The 22,386-nt window shown below is 41.2% G+C and overlaps 2 protein-coding genes across 6 annotated transcripts in view; both read right to left on the bottom strand.

Moving 5' to 3' along the window:
* Window positions 1-5,551, bottom strand: part of PIK3CD (phosphatidylinositol-4,5-bisphosphate 3-kinase catalytic subunit delta) — a 64,336-nt gene extending 58,785 nt beyond the window's left edge. Inside the window, exon 1 of one of the 5 annotated variants that reach the window (XR_011559727.1) lies at window positions 4,860-5,011. The gene's annotated coding sequence lies outside the window, so the exon portion shown is untranslated. Of the gene's footprint in view, window positions 1-4,793; window positions 5,016-5,136 lie in introns of those variants that run through there. The other 4 variants (XM_070759263.1, XM_070759262.1, XM_070759264.1 and 1 more) reach the window with 4 other exon arrangements.
* A 13,798-nt stretch (window positions 5,552-19,349) lies between these two features.
* Window positions 19,350-22,386, bottom strand: part of TMEM201 (transmembrane protein 201) — a 42,520-nt gene continuing 39,483 nt past the window's right edge. The window contains exon 11 of the mRNA XM_070759240.1: window positions 19,350-21,717. Coding sequence (XP_070615341.1) covers window positions 21,620-21,717 — 98 coding nt within the window. The 3' untranslated portion in view covers window positions 19,350-21,619. The remainder of the gene's footprint in view (window positions 21,718-22,386) is intronic.

The raw sequence follows: 22,386 nt of genomic DNA, 5'->3' as shown, positions 1-22,386 counted from the left end.
CAGACCGACAGATTGAGATAGAAGGTAGAAGGGAGAGATGAGAGGGGTAGATAGATAGATAGATAGATAGATAGATAGATAGATAGATAGATAGGTAGGTAGGTAGGTAGATAGGTAGGTAGGTAGGTAGGCAGGTAGGCAGGTAGGTAGTGGGCAGGTAGAGATATATTGCTGAAAAAATTAAATTATATTGTTCTCCCCAGTGCCCCAAAAAGCAGAATTTAAGGGGGATGCAGCCAGGGCAGAAAATAAAAAAGAGCTTGAAAACCAGATGTCCTAGACCTAGAGAGTTAAAAGGAGATTCCTGAGAGATTATTCATTTGTTTATAAAATGTGCATCTCATCTCTTCCTTTCTTTTTTCAACTACCCCAAAGTTCAAATGACTTCACCAACCCTCCTCAGATACGATCGCTGGCGTGCAAAGCAATCTTTTACAATCTTCTAAATCCCGTTTTGTTTTTTTAAACTTTGCATCCCTTTCCCCGAATTAAGAATTTCTTCCCGATTCATTTGCCAATTTCTTTGCAATTGTGCCACTGTTTCCGTTGGGTTGCTGCCTTTCTAGGTGACAACATTTCTCTGCTGAATGTTTTCAAATCTGCCGGACACTGTTTTTCTATGATATTTCTGCAGAGGTGTTTTGAGAATGACCCTCCCTATTACAGTGATCCCTCATTTATCACGGGTGTTACATTCCAGGACCACCTGCAATAAAGAAAAATCCACAAAGTAGGGACACTATTTATTTAAGTACAGTGGTAAGAATGCCTCAACTTACAAACTTTTCTAGATAAGAACCTGGGTTCAAGATTTTTTTGCCTCTTCTCAAGAACCATTTACAAACCCAAGCCTCCAGAAAAGGCAGGGAGAGGCCTCCGTGGGGCCTCTCTAGGAATCTCCTGGGAGGAAACAGGGCCAGAAAAGGCAGAGAAGCCTCCGTGGGGCCTCTCTAGGAATCTCCTGGGAGGAAACAGGGCCAGAAAAGGCAGGGAGAAGCCTCCGTGGGGCCTCTCTAGGAATCTCCTGGGAGGAAACAAGGCCTCCGCCTTCCCTGTGGTTTCCCCAATCGCACACATTATTTGCTTTTACATTCATTCCTATGGGAAAAATTGCTTCTTCTTACAAACTTTTTTACTTAAGAACCTGGTCACGGAACGAATTAAGTTCGTAAGTAATGATACTACTGTACTACCATTTTTTTAAAAAAGTAGAATATTTGAAATAATGTGTTGCATCACGGACCATCTCAATTCAGGTTTTCTACCCCCATCGTCCACAGCCTTCCTAAAGTTACCCAGGCCCCATCAGCAGAGAATGGGGTACCGTATTTTTCAGAGTATAAGACACACCTTTCTCCCCCCTAAAAGAAGGTGGAGATTTTGGTCCATCTTATACACCAAATACAGTACAGCCATTTTTGGCCTCCCAAAACCTCTGCGCAAAAATGGGCCCCTTTTTTTTGCATGAATGGGGCGCACCGAGACTTTGGGAGGCCTGCAGACTGTATCTGCAGGCTGGGGGAAGGCAAAGATGCCCACTTTTGCCTTCTCCCACCCCCCGGAAACACTCTGCAGGCCTCCCAAACCCTCTGCGTGCCAGTTTTTTTGCAAAAAGGGATGAAAAATGGTCCCATTTTTGCAAAAAATGGGGTTCACAGAGGATTTGTGAGGCCTGCAAAGTGCTCCAGGGGGCTGGGAAGGCCAAAAACTACCTCTTTGAAATGTTGGTACACCGGTGCATCTTATAGTCTGAAAAATATGGCATTTTTTTTTCAAGATTTCTCAGCCAAGGTAAGCCAAAATGATGCTCGATGATTCTTTTGGCCCCTCAGCCAGCCTTGCAAAGAGCTACTGGTCACTGGGTGGTGTACAGTTTAGTCCTCAGCTTACGACAGTTCAAACTTAAGTGACAGTTCAATGTTTTAGCAGCACTGGAAAAAAGTGACTTTTTCAGAGTTCCGACTTTTGCAGCATTCCCCACGGTCACACGATCAAAATTTGGGCCCTTGGACCAAATTCATACTGTTTTATGACCATTGCTGGATCCCAAGGTCACATGATCCCCTTGTTTGATGACCTTTTGACAAGCAATGGGGAAAGCAAATTACTTAACTGATCAGCTGCAGCGATTCACTTAACAGAAAGAAAGTTCGCAAAAACAGTCACTTAACCAAAACAAAAAGATATTTTGGGGCTCCATTGTGATGGTTAAGTTCCAGGATTACCTGAACTTCTTTGCAAGGCACAAATTCTGTCTGCAAAATCCTGGAATTAATTTTTGTTTGTTTTTTAGGGGTAGTAATTTCTGAGAGTCTCCAAATGCATTAACAGTGCAGTCAGGCTGTAGGGAAAGCAAGTAGAATGCTTGGCTGCATAGCGAGAGGTATAACAAGCAGGAGGAGGGAGATTGTGATCCCGCTGTATAGAGTACTGATGAGACCCCATTTGGAATACTGTATCCAGTTCTGGAGACCTCACCTACAAAACGATATTGATAAAATTGAATGGGTCCAAAGACGGGCTAAAAAAACAGTGGAAGGTCTTAAGCATAAAACTGATCAGGAAAGACTTCATGAACTCAATCTGTATAGTCTGGAGGACAGAAGGGAAAGGGGGGACATGATCGACATTTAAATATGTTAAAGGGTTAAATAAGGTTCAGGAGGGAAGTGTTTTTAATAGGAAAGTGAATACGAGAACAAGGGGGCACAATCTGAGGTTAGTTGAGGGAAAGATCAGAAGTAACGTGAAAAAATATTACTATTACTGAAAGGGTAGTAGATGCTTGGAACAAACTTCCAACAAACGTGGTTGGTAAATCCACAGTCACTGAATTGAAACATGCCTGGGATAAACACATATCTATCCTAAGATAAAATACAGGAAATAGTATAAGTGCAGATTGATGGACCATGAGGTCTTTTTCTGCTGTCAATCTTCTATGTTTCTATGTTTTTTCAATTGCATTTTTTTCTTTGCATTGTTAAAGAGGTAACATATACATGTGTCAACGCAACGGGTGTAAATTATGGAATAAGCCTATCCGCTTTCACTAAGGAATGGAATGGAGTAAATTATTTATTGTCCCTTCTGAGAACTGCATGGAGAAATCTTTCAAGCTAAAATGCTTAGTAGGATAAGATTGTTTACAAAGGTCTCGCCAACAAACACAAAGCCCCTTAAAAAGACAAGCTTTGCCCTTTTAATTTTTTAAGAAAAACACTGATTAAGAAAAACATTTCAGATTCCTTTGCAGGTTTTAAAAAATAAATAAAATAAAAAATCCAGAGATTTTTCTCAACAAGTGGCAAATACAGTACGTTTGAAGTTAAGAGATTTGTTTTAGACGGAAATAAACTTCAGAAGGAGCTGGGAACAAACCATGATGTGTTAAAGGCACAATTCACAAAATGATGTTAGAGAAAATTTGTGTTTTTTTCCAATTAATGAACCCACTGTCTAATGTTTCCCTGAACATCATTTTGTGAGGTCTAATTTTTCTCTAACATCATGAGTCTCAATAAATAAATTTTGTGACGTCTAAATTTATTTATTGAGGCTCATGATGTTAGAGAAAACATAAACCTCACAAAATGATGTTCAGGGAAACATTAGACCGTGGGTTCATTAACTGAAAAAAAACAAACACCCAAGCTTGTTTTCCCCTCCCCCACCAAAGCCTTTCTTGAGGACTAGCGCCTTGCAAAGCCTTGGTGTTTCAAGGAAAGAAACCGCCCCAGCTTCCCAGTGCATTTTTAAATATTGGGCTTGGTGTTAATAAGCAACAGAGTGATCAGTGCCTGGAACTCACTACCTGATTCTGTTGTTTCTTCCCCTAACCCCAAAATCTTCAACCTTAAATTATCTAATGTTAACCTTTCCCCTTTTTTAAGAGGTCTGTAAGGAGTGTGCATAAGCACTACTGTCCCTGTCCTTCTTATCCTTTTTAACCCTGTCAAACTCTTTATTAAGTCTGCACTTCTATTTCTACTAGTTTTTTCTCATCATTCCTATCAACCTTTTCCTCCCACTTATAACTGCATGACTGTAACTTGTTGCTTGTATCCTTAAGATTTTTATTAATATTGTGTCCTCAATTGTTTATTTAACCCCTGACAATCATTAAGTGTTGTATCACATGATTCTTGACAAATGTATATTTCCTTTTATGCACACTGAGAGCATCTGCACCAAAGACAAATTCTTTGTGTCCAATCACACTTAGCTAATACAGTATAGAATTCTATTCTATTCTAATCACTTCTTTATACTTTGTTATGTTAATGCAAACTAAAACCCTATACTTGTTTGACCAATATAATAAATAAATAAAATAAATAAATGAAGGGGAGGAAAAACAATTCCATCGGATGATTAAGTTCCGGGAAAGGCCGATATGGCTCTAGAAAGCGGTGTAATATTTTTGCTTTGAAAAAAAATCAGTCGGAAAGCAGGTCTTAAAAGCGATTCCCCCCCCTCCCCCCATGCATAATATCTGCCAGACGCCTTTCCATGCCTCTCCAGATGCGCCCGATCCCTTGGGGCATCCTAAAGGCTCGGCTGGGGAAAGACAAACAAAGGACGGCGCAAGGGGGAGAAAGGAAGCCCTCTGCACGTGCTCAGGGGCTCGCTGACACCCGCCCACCCCACCCCACCCGTGCAAAGCGCGACCCTCCCTCCCCATTTCCAATCCAACCCAATTCCGCCAAAGGAGTGAATGGAGTGGCTGTGCGTAAAAAAGGACCCCCGCGTCTCCAAAGGCGCGCCCGGATCCGGCAAGAAAACCCGCTCGCCTCCGGCTCCTGCATCCCCTCCCGAGCTTGCTTAAGCCCGGCCCGGCTTGGAAGGATGGGACTCACCCGGCCGGCCCCACCTCTCCTTCGGCGGTGGCGGCTGGCTTGGCTTTGCAAGGGAACGGAGCCAAAGTGTCCGAGGCAGCCAGAAGCGTCGGCTGTGCGTCCCAGGGACCGTTTCCAAAGTCCAGCCCAGCCCTTGCTTGCTTGCGCGTGGTGTGGGAGTGGATCGAGCGGATCCCCCGGCTTGCAACAGATCCCTCCCACTTAAAAAAAACAGATCCCCTCCTTTTCCCTTCGTTGCAGCCAGCTCCATCCCCTTGCAAGGGATCTCTGATCTTACCCTGCGTGCTCCGGCTCTCCTCAGCGATCCATCGATCGATCGATCCACTCCCGAGAGAGAGAGAGAGAGAGAATGGAAGAGGTTCCTTCCTTAAGGCGCGTTTGGGTAGATCCGCTCCTCCATATGCGCCCTGAAGGTTGGAGAGATCCGCTTGCCAACCGGCAATCTTTATTTTTTATTTTATTTAGAAGTGGAGCTTTTCCTTGCCGTTCCGATCGGCCAGGATCGAATGGTGAAGGTCTTGGGGAGAAAAGGAGGGTCCTTTCTGGAGGTTCCCGGTTTTCTCCAGTTTGTTTGTTTGTTTCCCAGCTGAGCGCCTGGGAACTGTTGGCCTTCGCCGCTGGCGGGCTTTGCAAAAGGGCGCGGGAGCCGCGCTTCCTGAGCGTAGCAAAGGTTGAATGCTCAATTTGGAGTCGGAGGGAGTTTTCTCTTTCGCTCTTTTTATTGGTTTTGTTTGTTGTTGTTTTTTACAGTAACCTGCCCTTCAAAAAGCCTCGCTTCCTTTGGTTTTGGCCGGTCGAGCGGAGTGAAAACGAGAAAGAGGAGGGGAAGAAGAGAGAGCGGGAGGGGGGAGAGAGAGAGGGAAGGAAGGAAAGAAAGAAAGAAAAGAAAGCAAAAAAGGAAAAAGGAGAAAAAGAAAGAGAGAAGGAAGGAAAAGAAAGAATGGAAACCAGGAAAGGAAAGAAGGAAGAGAAAAGAAAGAAAAGAAAGCAAGGAAAAAGGAGAAACAGACAGAAAGAAGGAAGGAAAAGAAAAGAAAAAAAGAAGAAACATTAAAGAACAGAAAGAAAGAAAAAATAAAAAGAAGAAACGTTAAGAAAGGAGGAAAACAAAAAAAGAAAAAAATGAAAGAAAGAAATTAGAAAAAAGAAAAGAAAAGAAAGAAAAATTCAAGAAAGGAGGGAAATTAAAGAAAGAAGAAATACTTTAAAAATGAAGAAAAGGAAAGACAGAAAGGGGAAGAAGAGAAAAACAAAGGGGTTTTTTCTTTTTCGGAATGGGTAATTTCACCCATGTTTCTGAAACTGACAGCTTATTTTGAGTTCTGCTTTTCTTTTACAGTAACTTCTTTTTTTAAACTCTCAGATCAGCCACAATAAATTCATCCTCTCAACAAACACAATGGTGTTTTTTTTTAAATAAAGCCTGATAATTGATCATCGCTAAGACATTTATTTGGAATCTATTTTGTGGGCCACCTGCTTTGGTTTCTTTTTTTGTTTATTCATTCATTCATTCATTCCATTCATTTCATTCATTCCATTCATTCATTCATTGGATTTATATGCCGCCACTCTCCGAGGGCTCAGGGTGGCTTACAATATATAAAAACCTGCCAACCAAGTTGTTTTCTCCTGAGTAGTTTTACCTCTACATTTCATCCTAATTTAGATTCTTCATCAGTCTAGCCCAGGGGTAGGCAAAGTAGGCTCTTCTATGACATGTGGACTTCAACTCCCAGAATTCCTGTGCTAGCATGATTGCCTCAGGAATTCTGGGAGTTGAAGTCCACAAGTCATAGAAGAGCCTACTTTGCCTACCCCTGGACTAGCTTTTTTAATAAAGATAACCACTTTGGAAAGTGATGTTTGCCACTAACTACCAACAGGGTTCTCTTCCTAAATACTATTTAATAATGAATACTTAAATACTAAATACTACACAAGAACAAGGGGGCACAATCAGAGGTTAGTTGGGGGGGAAATCAGAAGCAGCATGATAAAATATTTGACTGAAAGAGTAGTAAATGCTTGGAACAAACTTCCAGCAGACGTGATTGGTAAATCCACAGCAACTGAATTTAAACATGTCTGGCATAAACATAGATCCATCCTAAAATAAAATACAGGAAATAGTATAAGGGCAGACTAGATGGATCATGAGGTCCCTTTCTGACGTCAATCTTCTATGTTTCTCCTATTTACGTTGAACCTCATGTGAAAAAAAAATCAAAGGAACCGAGATGACCAAGTTTCTTTCTTTGAACCGTCTTAATTAACCTTGTTAATTAATTTTTACCCTTTTCCAAAACTGCTTTGTATGCAGCAGAAAAAACTTTGCTTGCTTATCCAATCGAACGCTGATTTTATAATATCCACATTTTCTAACTCCCAGAATGCAAAAACAGTTTTGGGAAAATAAAATCCATAGGAGAAGGAATAATTTCAGGGCAATTTGATGAGCAAAACAAGGCTTACCAGTATGTTGCAATTTTCCCAGAATTGCTAAACACAAATAAGTTACTAGTCCTCAGGAATGGCAAAATAAATAAAGCCAAGATCTCTCGTAAGATTAGGTTGCAAAGATAAGCAGAGAAGCCTTTTGGGGAGGATGAAAATGAAATTCATCTGGAAGCAGAAAAGTTTTCTAGGAAGCTCAGAAAGTCAACAATTTTTTCCATTATTATTTTTTAAATGGGAGCGTTAAGCAAAATTGGGCAACCCTTATTTTCAAAACCAATCGAAATGGATCCTTTGAGCAGCCTTTCTCTTTCAAGGAGTCGTTTTGATTGACTTGCTGTGTGGATCTCCAAAGATTTCCACAGATTTAGCCACAAGGCACGGTTGGATGATAAAAGATAGACATACCATCCTATCACAGTTCGCGGAGAGGGGCGGCATACAAATCTAAATAATAAATAAATAAATAAAAACTATCCCCTACTTCAAAAGGGAATTTATTGAGTGGACGGCAAATATTCTTCCATGCCATAATACCGATTTAATTTATCTCAATCAACCTCCGAAGGTTTTTTGGACAAGTTGGAAAACTGGCGCAAGTGTTGAACAATTTATAAAAATTGCCGTCAATTTACCGTCATCGGAAAGGATATGTTGGAAATGTCAGCAAAAACCAGGCTCTTTTTCATCATATGTGGTAGACATGTGCAGAAGCCAAAGAGTATTGGAGTTTGACTCAAACATGGATAGAAAAGATGGTAAAACAATGTACTGTATAGCGTTAAAATCAGAGCTATGCCAGACAAATTTAACAAGGAAGTGACATATTTAATTATCCATATAATTACAGCAGCTAGAATTGCATTGGCACAAAAGTGGAAAGCAGCAAACATTCCTTCTGGAGTAATTAAGAAATAATTATGTAATAAAGAGGTAATTAAGAAAATTTTGGACTGTGCAGAGATAAACACATTGACAATGAAAAGGAAGATGCAGAATACAGTGGTACGTCTACCTAAGAACGCCTCTACTTACAAACTTTTCTAGATAAGAACCAGGTGTTCAAGATTTTTTTGCCTCTTCTCAAGAACCATTTTCCACTTACAAACCCAAGCCTCTGAAACTGTAACTGAAGAAGGCAGGGAGAAGCCTCCGTGGGGCCTCTCTAGGACTCTCCTGGGAGGAAACAGGGCTGGAAAAGGCAGGGAGAAGCCTCTGTGGGGCCTCTCTAAGAATTACTCGTAAGGTAAAGAGGTAGAAAGAGGAAGTAGAAAGGGAAGGGAGGAGAAGAGGGAAGGAGGAAATGGGAGAGAAAGAGAGAGAAGGTAAAAGAAGGAGAGGGAGATAGAGGGAGGGAAATGAAAAGAAATGAAGAAAAACAGACTGATGAATAGGTGAAAAAATAGGATATTGGTGATGATCGATTGGATAGAAATGTATAATTACCTACGTTTTGATAGGCTTTATGGAATACGCATAGATGTGTACTTGGAAATTGTGGATGAAAAAAAATTAAAAAGATTTTTTCCCTTTTTTCCTTAAAAAAAAGGGAAAAAATCTTTTTAATTTTTTTAAAGCATTATTTTTTAATTTATTTATTTTTCTTTTTTTTAAAAAGAAGAAGAGATCAAACACTCCATTTCCCGGCAACGAATAGGGCACCGGGTGGGCAAAAACGAATAAAACGTGTGAAGAGACCACCTCTTCCGCAGCGCCCACAAGACAAACAGGAAGCGTGGCTTTTTCAAGAGGTTACCGAAGTTTGTCTGTTTTTCCTGTAACCAGCTGCGGCAAGCGCTTTTGGGGGAAGATCTGCAAAAAAAATGCCAGAGACACCGGCTTTTTGCATCCAGAAATACTCACAGGAAGAGGTTGCTGATTCGAGGAAGCTCTCTTGAGAGAGAGCACATTGGCAGAGTCCTTCGGGGATTGGGTGATAAATCTAATCAATAAAATAAATCTAATCAATAAATCTAATCAATAAAATAAATTTAATCAATAAATAAGTAAAAATCTATATATCTTGGATTTAATATATAAATCCAATCAATAGAATAAATCTAATCAATAAATCTAATCAATAAAATAAATAAATCTATATATTATAGATTTAATATATAAATCCAATCAATAAAATAAATCTAATCAATAAATTAAATAAAAGTCTATATATTATGGATTTAATATATAAATCCAATCAATAAAATAAATCTAATCAATAAATCTAATCAATAAAATAAATTTAATCAATAAAATAAATAAAATATATATTATAGATTTAATATATAAATCCAATCAATAAAATAAATCTAATCAATAAATCTAATCAATAAATCTAATCAATAAAATAAATAAAAATAAAATGCGGAACGACTGAAGAGTTTAGGGGAGAATTCTGGCCAGGGATGGGATGTACCCATAGTGTAGATCAAGGGTCCTCCCATCCCTGCTCTACGGACTGGAACCAGGCCACGGCATTCCAGAAACCAGGGCGTGGAACCAAGCCAAGCCCCATCCGTGGGACGCAGACTGCCCGTAAGATCACGTTCCTCAGTGAAGTGCTGCAAATTTTTTAACTACCACGCTGTGGGCGTAGCTTATTTTGTGGGTGTGGCTTGCTGGCCATGTGGGAGTGGTTGATGATCACGTGACCGGCGGGTGGCTTAAAGGTCATGTGACTGGCTTAAAGGTGGCCATCTTGACGTAACTCACATCCAGGGTTTCGGTTAGGGTGCCTGGCCTCTCCTCGCCTCAAAGAGATACAATTCCCCTCTTTATTTACTATGACTCTTTAATTCTATGTATATGTGCCACATGTGCACATAAAAATATACATTATCAACTGTATAAACTGTATGTGGATATACACACACATACATACACACAACTCTTCTAAAATTATACACATTCAACCTCATTTACTGCGATAGGAAAAATATACCCAGAGCCCAGAAGGGGGGAAAAGAAAAAAAAAATTCTACCGGTTCTGCATACCTGACCGTACCTGTAGGAGCCCATCACTCTACCTATCTGTCTGTCTGTCAAATTCTAATTGGACTCTGGCTGGCTTACAATACTGACAATAAATACCAACAATATAAAATACATAGGAGTAATAAACACAATAAAACTGTATTAAATGCATTACAGTACTGTATAACGTTAAAAAGCCATACATACACTCACTCACTCATGGTCCCAGGCCTGCTGGAAAAGCCAGGTTTTAACGGTTTTCCGGAAGAACGGTAGTTGGGATACCACAGATCTCCAGGGTTAGTTGGTTCCATAGTGTCGGAGCTACCACAGCAAAGGCTCTGCCCCAAGGTCCGGCGAACCGACATTGCTTGACGGACGGGACATGGAGAAGGCTAACTCTTATACACTGAATACAGCCATTTTTTGACCTCCCGAAGCCCTTGGTGCGTCTTATATACCGGATACCGGTGTGTCATATAATCTGAAATAATATACGGTAATTGTCCTCACTGTCAGGAAATTTCTCCTCAATTCCAGATTGCTTCTCTCCTTGATTAGTTTCCACTCATCACTTCTTTTTCCTGCCTTCTGGTGCTGTGAAAAAAAATAGGCCGATCCCCTTGTTTTTTGTGTGTGTGGTAATTTCTATTTGCAAGACTTTATATTTTGTCCTTGTTATTCTTTTGGAAATATTTGCCCGGGGTGGAGAAAGCAGTCATGTGGGCGTAAAGAGCCACGGAATCATGCTGTGGACGGAAGAGTGTGGTATTGCAGGCTACTTCAGCTGACTGCTAGCTGCAGTTTGGCGGTTCAAATCTCACCATCGGCTCAAGGTTAACTCAGCCTTCCATCCTTCCAAGGTGGGTAAAATGAGGACCCAGATTGTTGGGGGCAAGAGGCTGATTCTGTAAACTGCTTAGAGAGGGTTGTAAAAGCACTGTGAAGCGGCATATAAGTCTCAAGTGCTAAACGCCATCGCTCCAAAAAAATAAAAATAAAAAATCTCCTCTTGATTAATCTACAGAATAAATTATTTTTTTCAGAAGAAGTAGCTGCTTATCTCCTCCCCCCCCCCTTTTCCCTATTTTGATTTCTTGATCTGGAGAAGTTTATTTATTTATTTATTTTATTTTTATTTATGCATGTACAGTTATCTCTACTTAAGAACTTAATTCGTTCCGTGACCAGGTTCTGAAGTAGAAACCAGGTTCTTAAGCAGAAGCAATTTTTCTCATAGGAATCAATGTAAAAGCAAATAGTGCATGCAACCCCATTAGGAAAGAAATAAAAGCTCGGAATTTGGGTGGGAGGAGGAGGAAGAAGAAGAGGACGAGGACAGTCGCTGCCGAAGGAAGAAGGGGGGGAGGGGAATCAAAAAAATCCAAAACTCTAAGACTTAAAAAAACCCCAGGGACTCTCAGGCGGCAAGGAGGAACACGCACCTCCCATACGCCCAGCGTGAGGCTGCCTCCCATACACTGTGCCAGAGGGAGAAACCCAGGTGGGCGAGAGGCGGAACCTCCCACTCCTTTGATTGAAAGGCGGCTGCTGCTGCTACCTGCTTCCTCTTCCTTCCGATGCTGAAGGGCTCCCCTCTCCTCTCGCTCGCTTTGTAGCTGGCGCCTTTCCTTCACTGTGGTGACTCCTCGGTTTGGCTGAAGCCGAGTTGATCCGGCTGGGGCAAGGCGCTCTCGTTTGCCTTTCTGTGCTCAGACGCTCCGGGAGGCAACCTTGCGCCAGGTGTATGGGTGGCATCGCGAGGGAGTCACCACAGTGAAGTGGTTTATTCCCTCTGCAAGTGCACAGAGAAAGGAAAATGCTTTGTTCGCTCGGGACTGCCAAATCCTCCTTAAGCGCTACCGAAAGGCTCCTCTGGCAGCCCAGAAAAGCCCGAGATGGTCAGGATTAAAGGGGGAATGGCAGGAAACTGGCCGGGCCTTCATGCCGCTCTCAAATTTCCTGGGAAATTTTTCCGGGCTCGGGTTCTTAAGTATAAAATGGCTCTTAAGAAGAGACAAAAAAAAAATCTTGAACACCCGGTTCTTATCTAGAAAAGTTCTTAAGTAGAGGCGTTCTTAAATAGAGGTACCACTGTATTTGCCCAGGATGGAGAAAGTAAACAGGCACGCCGTCCTAAAGAGCCACAGAATCATGCTGTGAATGCAAGAGTGCAGTATTGCAGGCTACTTCAACTGACTGCTAGCTGCAGTTCAGCGGTTCAAATCTCACCACTGGCTCAAGGTTGACTCAGCTTTCCATCCTTCCAAGGTGGGTAAAATGAGGACCCAGATTGTTGGGGGCCACAGTCTAATTCTGTAAACCGCTTAGAGAGGGCTGTAAAAGCACTGTGAAGCAGTATAGCGCCACCACTCAAAAAAAAAAAGTTTTATTTTTTTTCTGCTATTGATTAATCTACAGAACTTTTTTTTTCAGAAGTAGCTGCTTATCTCTCCTAACCCCTCTCCCTTTCCCCATTTCCCTGTTTTGATTACTTGATCTGGAGAAGTTTATTTATTTATTTTATTTTTACCTATGTATGTATTTGTCAATACAATTACAGGATGGTAATTCGTTCAAATAAAACATTAGAGAAATTGTTGTAATCATAGATTTATAAGCACTGAAATTAAGGAATAAGATATTACTGGAGAGTGATATTTAAGCCTAAATTATGTGCTGTATTAAAATCTTAATTCTTCCTCTATGGAAAGGCAATAAAGTCTAGGCTGATGAAGCATTCTGCAGAATCATGACCATGTATGGAAAGCATTTAAAGAAAACATATAGAACTTCCATATAGGGAAATATATGGTATGCATTACTGACATTCCTTTGCAATCACACAACCATGGGAAAAGGCAAGGAATGTAAGAAGTTTGCCTTATATGGTGCTGGTTTAAATGTATGTGGCATTTGCTAATTGGTTATTTTGTACCACATGTCAGAACTGTCAATACACAATAAATAGGAGACACCTGGATCCATTCTTGGTCGTCCTCCCAAAAACTTTCTCTCTGTCGCTTCATTCTGATGTGACCATATCATGGCATGCAGTGCCTTTCCCGAGGGCGACCCACTGAAGGAGGGCTGCATGCCTTCAAGAAATAACGATAAAAAGTAATGATAGAAAAAAAAATAGGACAGTTTGCACTTTTATAAAAAAAGTCAGATCGAAATGCAGGATGGGAATAGAAAAAAGGAGGGAGAAAGAAAAATCACACCAAAATAGCCTCTTGTTTTCACCCCCCACACTTTTAGGGATAACCGCAGAGTCTGTCTGGGACAAGAAATGTTTCTCAGTGCTGGGAAAGTTTAAAGCAATCAAGGGGAAATCCACCAATAACCAGAACAGAAATGTCATCTTTGGGCAATTTATGAGCTTCAGTCTGAACATGAAATATTTTTTTTACCACAATAAAGTGGGTTTTTTGGGGGGGTTGGCCCATCAGGCACACACCTCCGTCCCCTCCAGCCATTTTGGTATCCTGAAAATCTCATTTAAAAAAAAGACCACCTGCTTTTCGCAAGTTTCTAGTCTTCAGGATCGAAAGCCCAGGGAAGGCAACGAAGAGAGGAGACAGCTTGAGATGCAATGGGTCTGTTGCAATTCGTTTTGTGGAATTTAAGAACTGGAAGCATAAAAAAGGAGGGGGTCGTGTTATAATTTAAGGCTCTGTTAAACAAACAAAAAAAGAGAATATAAATCCTGAAGCAGGGAGTTCCATTGGTAAAAAGCATCTCCTTTATATCAGTTCATCATTCAGTTGAACCCTATTCATGAACGAGTTAAAGTTAACGTTAACATGTTAAAGTTTCTCGCATCTGCCCCTGCCAGAAGTACTACCCTTACCATAATCCTCCAATTAGAATGGCACCCATAGCATTAAATTAAGACTCCTGAGGATTTAAACCGTTCAATAGCGCCTCCTACTGGAGGCCACAGAGCAAATATGAAAAATGCATTCAACTCCCCTCTCTCTATATAAATTGCTCAAATTGGAAAATACATAAAAGTAAAACTGATATTTAGCGGTAAATGCTGTTTGTTTGCCCTGTTGAAAGATGCAAACAGATATGAGAAGATTCCAAATCTCACGCTTTGCCAGTTAGAAAAAAAATACCTAAAAGGTAGTAAAAATTGATTTTACTTTTTAAAAAACATGCATGTTATTGATTGGTGAGAATGGAAGTCAGATTAATAAGACTCTAGAGTTTAAAATTATTCTACTAATAAATATGCTAGAAATTTATCCTAAGTAAGTAAAAAGGAATCAAACAGGTTTCAGAGATTTAATACAATCAAAACTTTATTTTTTTAAAAAGAAACTAGTGTTTTGGACAAACAGCAGCAACTTTTGAAAGATAATTTTATTTCACAACTGAATAACAGGTTCTTGTTTTTTAACTCGCCCATCCTATTTTCATACACTTGCATAAAACTATATAAATATTAAAAATATATAAAATTATATATTTATTCCTGCAAGAGCAGCCTAGAGTATTTTAAGTTGTGGTGGAATTATATATATATATATATATATATATATTATATAGATATAATAAAATTATATATATATAAAATTCCACCACAACTTAAAATACTCCAGGCTGCCCTTGCAGTATTAAAAATATTAAAATAACAAATGGAGATAACAAATACTAAATGCATAATTTTATTTTCATCCTGTGGTTTGCTAATTGACTAGAAATTACTCCTGAGTACTGCAAATTTAAAGAGAGGCGCTATAAAAATTATTAGTGTTTATAAGATGACGTGAAACCTTTATACGGGGAAGTTTTAATTTTCATTCCTATTTTTGATCTTTATTCAGAAGGCAGAGAAATTAGCTTCTTTCAAAAAACCCCACAAAAAACCCACCCCTTTCTCAGTTTCTGTTTCCCAGATCTGTCAAAATTTGTTTTTTTTCACTTCTCATATTACAACTGTTGGAGCACTTCTTACAGAATAGAAAGCTGTAAACTGTTGAACTGTGTTTATCCCACAAACAACACATACACAAAAAGAGACCATGAAAACTGCCATTACGCATTGAAAAACCTGGTAGAAGAAAATCAAAATATTGCAACCGTAAACATTTTGCAATCAATCCACAATAGAAGAAACTTCTGGAAAATCCTTTGAACCAGGATTTCTAGACTTACAAACAAGGAATTCGATGGATTATATCATGAATACTGTTTTTACACTTCCTCTTACTAAATACAATCCGCCAATATGTTTTGCCCAAATAGTTCAGGGATGTTAAAAGTTTTTTATGCCCTCCCAGCTCCTACACATTGGAGGGAGGGGGAAACTACAAATGTTGCTCTATTTCTGTACTTTGAAATAACTTTAAATGACAATAATTAATTGGAACTGCTAATAGGGCACAATCAATTTTCTTTAATTTGGCTTTTCAGAACTGGATTTCATCGGTTTTCTCGGAAGTGGTGGTGGGGACTGTCCTCACTCAGAACTGGAAACTTGAGACTGCCAAACATCCAGCTTGTAATTGGAGTTGAAAATCAGAAGTGGGGGCGAGGGGGAGAGGAGAAACCGTCCTCACCCAGAATTAGAAAGCTGAGACTGCAAACATCCAGCTTCTAATTGAACTTGAATATCAGAAGTGGTGGTGGGTATTGTCCTCACTCAGAACCAGAAACTTGAGACTGCAAAACATCTAGCTCTTCCTCCAGCATTTTTTTTTGAAAATTTATTTATTTTGCAGGATGTTCTCATTTCAGCTCCATCAGCGAATGGCTCGAATCCTGCCGGCCCCAGTAAGGGACAAAAGGCAGATCGGAGAGAGCCGGGGTAGAAGATCTCGGAGCCGAAGGAGGCAGAAGCAGCGGCTGAGGGAGAGTCACCCCGCCTCCGGGCATCCAAAAGCTGGGGTGATAAGGCTCGTATACGCCTAAGGGGACCATCCCCGGCGGGCAGTGGCCGATGGGAGGCGAGGGGGGTACCCAGAGGCATCCAGCCGGGGCGCAGGATGGTTGGACCGGCGTCTCCACGCGATGCGGGCCAGGAGGTGATGGAGGCGCCCGGGCGCGTCTCCGCCGTTGGTACTTGCCCTCGCGGAAAGCCGGATCCAGAGTCCAATCGCTGCCCTTGCTCAGGCCGGGCACCTTGACGAAGCACTCGTGGAGGCTTAGGTTGTGACGCACGCTGTTCTGCCAACTGCGCTGGCCAAGCCGGTAGTAAGGAAAGCGCCCGGCAATGTACTGGTAGATGGCACGGACAGGCAAACGCTTGGCCGGGCTGTCTTCAATGGCCATGGAGATCAGAGTCACGTAGGAATAAGGGGGCTTAGAGAGACTCGAAGCCTCCTCCGGTGCTTCCTCGCCGGGCCGTTCTTCTTGGCCCGAGCCGGGCACCTCCGAATCGCAACGCTCGCAGAGGCTTGCCAAAGCGGGCGTTTGGCTCTCCAAAGCGGGCGTTTGGCTCTCCAAAGCGCGCGTTTGGAGAGGTGGTGGCACGCCCTCTTCTACAGGCGAGCCTCTCCTTTTGGGGGAGCCGTCGGGGGACCCCGTCAGGCAAGGGCTCGGGGACCCCTCGGAGGATCGAAGTGGATCCAGTTTATTGGGGTGGGGGTCTCTTTTTTTGGGTGGGAGTGAGCAAACTGCTCCCAACTCCTCGGCAGCCTGGCGCACTTTTGCGCCCAGCCGCTGACCTCCGCACGCTCCGCGGTTCAGAGACAGGTCGTTGGGAGATGTAACTACGGAGTAACAACTGTAACAATTCTTTTGAAAGTGGGGTGGGGTTCGTCTCCTTCTCCCCCCCCCTCCACTGGGCTTTTCCTTCGGATATTCATGGCTAGGGATTTTTAGAGCTGCGTGCGCCTTTTGGAAATAGTTTTACAAATTTATATCTTAATATAAATAATTGTAAATAAATAAATAGGAAGACAATATATATTAAATTTATGATGGTTTCCAGCCCTCGGTGAGATGCGCTGTAATGAATTGGAGGAATAAAAGGACTGGCGGTATTTACAAATTTGGTACGAAATTTTGCACTGATCTTTAGCTATAAATAAGGTAGGAAGTGGGATTCCTAAAATTATACGCTTGCATGTTTTGTCCTATCAAGCTATTGTGTATTAAAAAATGTAAATATATATTTTTTGAAAAATAAAAGACTCTCTCCCCTCCACCCATGCCTACCGGCCAGATCCAATTCCAAACCCAGCAGAGCCTGCAACTCTGCCCATGCGCTATAAATTACTCTCGGTTTGCAATTCATCTCCCAAAAACAAAACAACAAAAAAAGGTGACGGTTTTTGGACAGGAAGAGAGAAATGCCTGCCTGGGACTCACTGAGCGTGCAAACTTTTGCAAAGGCTCCCCCTGGCGCGTTTTTTTCTCCTCCCCAAGATTGGAACCGTTTCCTTTTTTGCGCGTTGCATTGCGAAGCATTTTCTTCCGGCTGCCCCCCTCCCCTTGCAAATTATTTTTTGCAATAATTCAGAATAAAAGAGGATTTACACCGGCGCCCTGATCTCACACCAGCCTGTGCCAGTCTTGGCTCAAAAGGTCCCTCCTGTCGGTTGCCCAAATTCTCTTGGTTTCCTGGACCTGGATGTTGTTAATGTTGCTACCCAAAAATGCCAAAAAACATGCGTTTTGGGATAACTTGCAACTTGCTTGGCCATCTGATAACTTCGTGGTCTCATTAACTCCATTAAATTTCCATGAGTTATAATTCTAATTCCCCTGAGCCATTGGAGACATTGGAAACAAAAAGCCATTGCTTTTTTAAAAAACTCGACTTTATGATGGGAACCCCTAAAAACTCTTATCTGAGTTATATTATCTTTTGGTTACAGGGGCATCCTGAATTTCTGAAGTTTAGTAATTTTAAAGGGGGGGGGGGAAAGAGAAACTCGGTTAAAAATAGCCCACAATCCAAAATAACCTACAGATGCAAGGATGAAAGATCCACAAATTTTAAAATTGCATCCTCAAAAGGAACCGCAAATTGTTCCCCAAAATGTTTTAAAAACTGAATTTAATGTCTTTCGAAGGAGATGCACAAAAACGTTGCCACAAAAATGCCAGTTACTGGTAACAGACCTTGCTTTTACTGCTTTGCAGTATTGTTTGGCAAACTGGATTTTTAAATTAAATTGAACACAAAATACTTTGCACTTTTTTGTGTGGGGTTCAATGTGTCCACAATAGGCCATTTTCCTAAGGCATTCTTTTTTCAAGATTCTTTTCCCCCAATTTTTAATTTTTTTAAAGTCCTCGATTTATACAGTTCATTTTTAAAAAATGAAGGAAAATCTCACGACAGGACGTAAGCATGCGCGAGATTTCAGTGATTCTTTTGCTTTTTATGCATGCAAAAAAATTGCCGAAATCTCGCACGCAAATCCCCTCGCATTCTCAGAAGCAAAATCTCGCCGGGATGCGCCAAGTCAATGCCGCGAATCCAGATTCCCTTAATGACGGGACTGTTAACTTCACCACCAGTGATTCCCTTAACAAAGGCGGCAAGAAAGTCGCAAAAAGGGGCCAACCAACTCCCTTATAACGAATTTCTCTCGCTTACCCATGTAAATTTTGGGCTCAATAGTGGTCGCTAAATTGGATCTTATCTGGATTTTATTTTTATTTTTGAAGTGTGATTTGTGGTTGCTAAGTTGGATTTATCTGAATTTTTATTTTTGAAGTGTGATTTTGCACAAATAGAGCAGAAGCAACTTCAAAAGTTTTAAAAATCCACCTTTTGTGCAAAAATAATTCAATGTGTGTGAATTCTTACAGGACGGCCTTAAATATTTAATTTACCATTAAATATTCTTTAATGGTAAATTTTGCTTCATGTTTGCACTGGGAAAGAAGGCAGATTTTATTTGGGCTGTTGATCCTTTATCTATGATGACACCTCCCCTGAACAAAATGTTACAATTTTATTTGACATATACTGTATAGTATTGGGTTTGATGGAGGGCACTAGGTTGCAAAAGGTCAGTTCTGTTTAGCAAATGCAGGCTTTCTTTCCGTTCTTTGCTGTCTTAAATTTTGACGATGCAAGAACCAGACATGAAATTCAAGATGCAACGCCACCTTTATTCTTAACTGGTTTTATAAAGAAAAATAACTTTTCCAACGCAGAACGTAAAACATCTCCAGAGGGGGAAAACGCCCTCGCGAAATCTGAAAACAACACCCACCCCGAGAGGCGGATACTTCTCCAATCTCCTTAAAAGTATAAAACGAAATAAAAGATCTCACCATGTTTTTCTCAAATGGCGTTCAGTGGCCCTTCCCACCCGTTGTGAAATTCAAGCCTTGCAGGACACAGTGTATAATATTTGATCGTTCTTGTACATTCAGCAAGAAGCTAGTCCTCAGGGACAGGTATGTGTCTTTGTCCATATAACAAAAGATTACTAGGAGGCTGGATTAGGGAGAGAGGGACTGCTTCTACAGAAATATTGTGAATTTGAGAAGAAACTTGTCCGTTTGTTAAATGTTAAGACCTTAGTCCCCCAAAACAGAGACAGACACAGGCAAAACCAAACTGACATGAAATATCCATTTAAAAAAACCCCTGTGTAATGTGTTTCCCCCCCTTCCAAGCTAAAGTTTAAGAAAAAAAAACCTTTGAAAATGGGTAACCCTTAAGGTGCATGGTAGTTTAACACTGTGATCAAAGGATTACCAGCATGACTTTAATAACTTGTCTCCTAGCACCAAAACAATTGATCTATTCTGTTGTCCCTTGTGCATTTTTTTTTTTTGCTGATTTCATGTCGAGAATACGCGACTTTTGCCCTTACGAAGCACAATTAAATAGGATTGACCATTGGGTTAAAGAAAGGCCGTTTCGACACGATGTTTGAAATGTCTGGGAAACATAAAACGTTTTCTCGAGAGTTTTTTTTAAATTTTCAAGTTGCTTTGAAAAAATGGGAAGAAGATCCAGGATGGGAAAAAGGGGAAACTTTTTAAAACAGAGGGACGGTTCTGAGAAACTTCACCCAATATCCTGCCGACGTCCTTGATCCAAATTGGCAAAAAAGACATTTTAAATGCCCCCGCTTTCAAACCAAGATTGTCTATAGATAAAGTGGTGGGTTTTAAATCTTGGCCAAAAATGAAAGTAAATAAAATTCCTTAGTTGCTAGAGGCAGAAAGCAAGCTTTGGAGATGTCTCTTTTTTTTGGCCATGCTTTTAAACAAACAAACAACCCCTGTCCCCCAGCCTCCTAACCCATGTTGCACAGCTGGTTTAAGACAGAAGCTTTCTCGTTTTAAGCCAGCCAACATGAGCCGAACAAGGAAGGTTTAAACTCAGGAAAGTTATTTACTGAGCCAAGTTTCAATTTTCTCATTTCTAGCAGACCGCAAGCTTCGCCTCTCAGCTCACAGAAAAAGACAAGTTTGGGTTTTTTTTCACACCTAGGGAAAAATAAAAATCGGGATTTCCAAACTGCAGGCAGAGGGGGCAACTTCTTTGGCTTGAAAAGGAACAGAAACAACCATAACAAAAAAACCATCTAAATGCAAAGAAGAGTCAAATCCTCAATTGGAGGAACAGGTTTCTGGTTTTGGGGGGGGAAGCAGGAGGTCATCAGAAAGCAGGGGGGAAAAAACAAAACAAAAAGAAATCACTTTATTTTACACAGGTTTCCCCTTATACTAATAAAGATGTCCTTGAAACAGCCCACCACTGACCCATTTTGGGCTGCGTGAAACTTCTAAAACTCCTTCCCGATCCCAAAAATGAATAAATTAAGAACAAACACACATACAGTAACATTTGACTAGAAAAACAGTGAAACTGACCAGATCCTGAAAAGCAGTGAAACTGACCGGATCCTGGAAGTCAAACAACCTATCTCCGGCAACCCAATGGGACTGTTTTTTTTCCCTTCCCCTCAGCCAAAGAGAGATTAGGAAAAAAAACAGAGCCTGGAAGACCACCAAAGAGGATGGAGAGAAGGGACTCTCCCAAAGTTCTTCTCAGCTCTCTCTGCAATCGAGCATTTAACCGCCATTCGAGGTTTGTGGCTGAAGGACAGAATGCAACGCAACGCCAACACCTTCCAAACTTCATCCCACATCCTGTACAAATCGAGGAAAACCGGGGCAAAATAAAATGTCAAAGGGAGCTTCCCGATCCACAAAGATTTAGGAATATCGGGGCAGCCACGGCGATCAGGAGAAACAGACCAGATCCTGTTGCCTGTGCAGCAGAGAAGGTCCTTGTGATGTTCAAGAGTCTCTTCGGTAACCTCACGATCTCCAGGATGAGAAAAATGGGGAAGACGCCCCAATTTTGAGAGGATGTAGGGGCAGTGTGGGGCCGAAGCTCACCGCAACGTTTGGTAGAGGTAGGCCGAAGTGAAGATGGCGTTGACTGTCAAGCTGAGGGCCAGGAGACCTCGAAGAAGCAGGTACCCAAAGCAGCCTATGGAAGGAAAGGAACCACGAGAGGGAAAAAATGTTCAGATCATCCGTTTGATTTTTTTTTAACCCCCCCCCCACAAAGTTTTAGGAAATTCTGCCTCTCTTTATAGAATAATAGAGGTGGAAGGGACCTTGGAGGTCATCTAGTCCAACCCTGCTCCAGGAGGAGACCCTATACCACGTCAGACAAATGATGGGACGATAATAACAGCGTAAAAGCCGGAAGGGACCTTGGAGGTCTTTAAGAAAACCTTCTGGCATTAATAGACACTTTTCTTCAAACATTCCAGACACATTTGATTTGAAAAGCAATGAAACTGACCGGATCCTGAAAAGCAGTGAAACTGACTAGATCTTGGACCAGATCCTGGAAGTCAAGCAACCGATATCCAGCAAAATGTACGGCCATAATGTACATTTCTCCAATGCTTTGTTATTTCGATGGGCCAGGTACACATGCACAGAAATACACAGCAAATAATGTATATGAGTGATGGCGGTCCATCTAGTCTGCCCTTATACTATTTCCTGTACTTTATCTTAGGATGGATCTATGTTTATCCCAGGCACGTTTAAATTCAGTTAACTTTGGATTTACCAACCAAGTCTGCTGGAAGTTTGTTCCAAGCATCTACTACTCTTTCAGTCAAATATCTGCTGGCATGTGAGC

This window comes from Erythrolamprus reginae, chromosome 8 (genome assembly GCF_031021105.1).
Source record: "Erythrolamprus reginae isolate rEryReg1 chromosome 8, rEryReg1.hap1, whole genome shotgun sequence".
In the NCBI taxonomy this organism is placed as follows: domain Eukaryota; kingdom Metazoa; phylum Chordata; class Lepidosauria; order Squamata; family Dipsadidae; genus Erythrolamprus; species Erythrolamprus reginae.
Note: the sequence above shows the minus strand (reverse complement) of the source record. Positions and strands in the feature narration are given on the sequence as shown.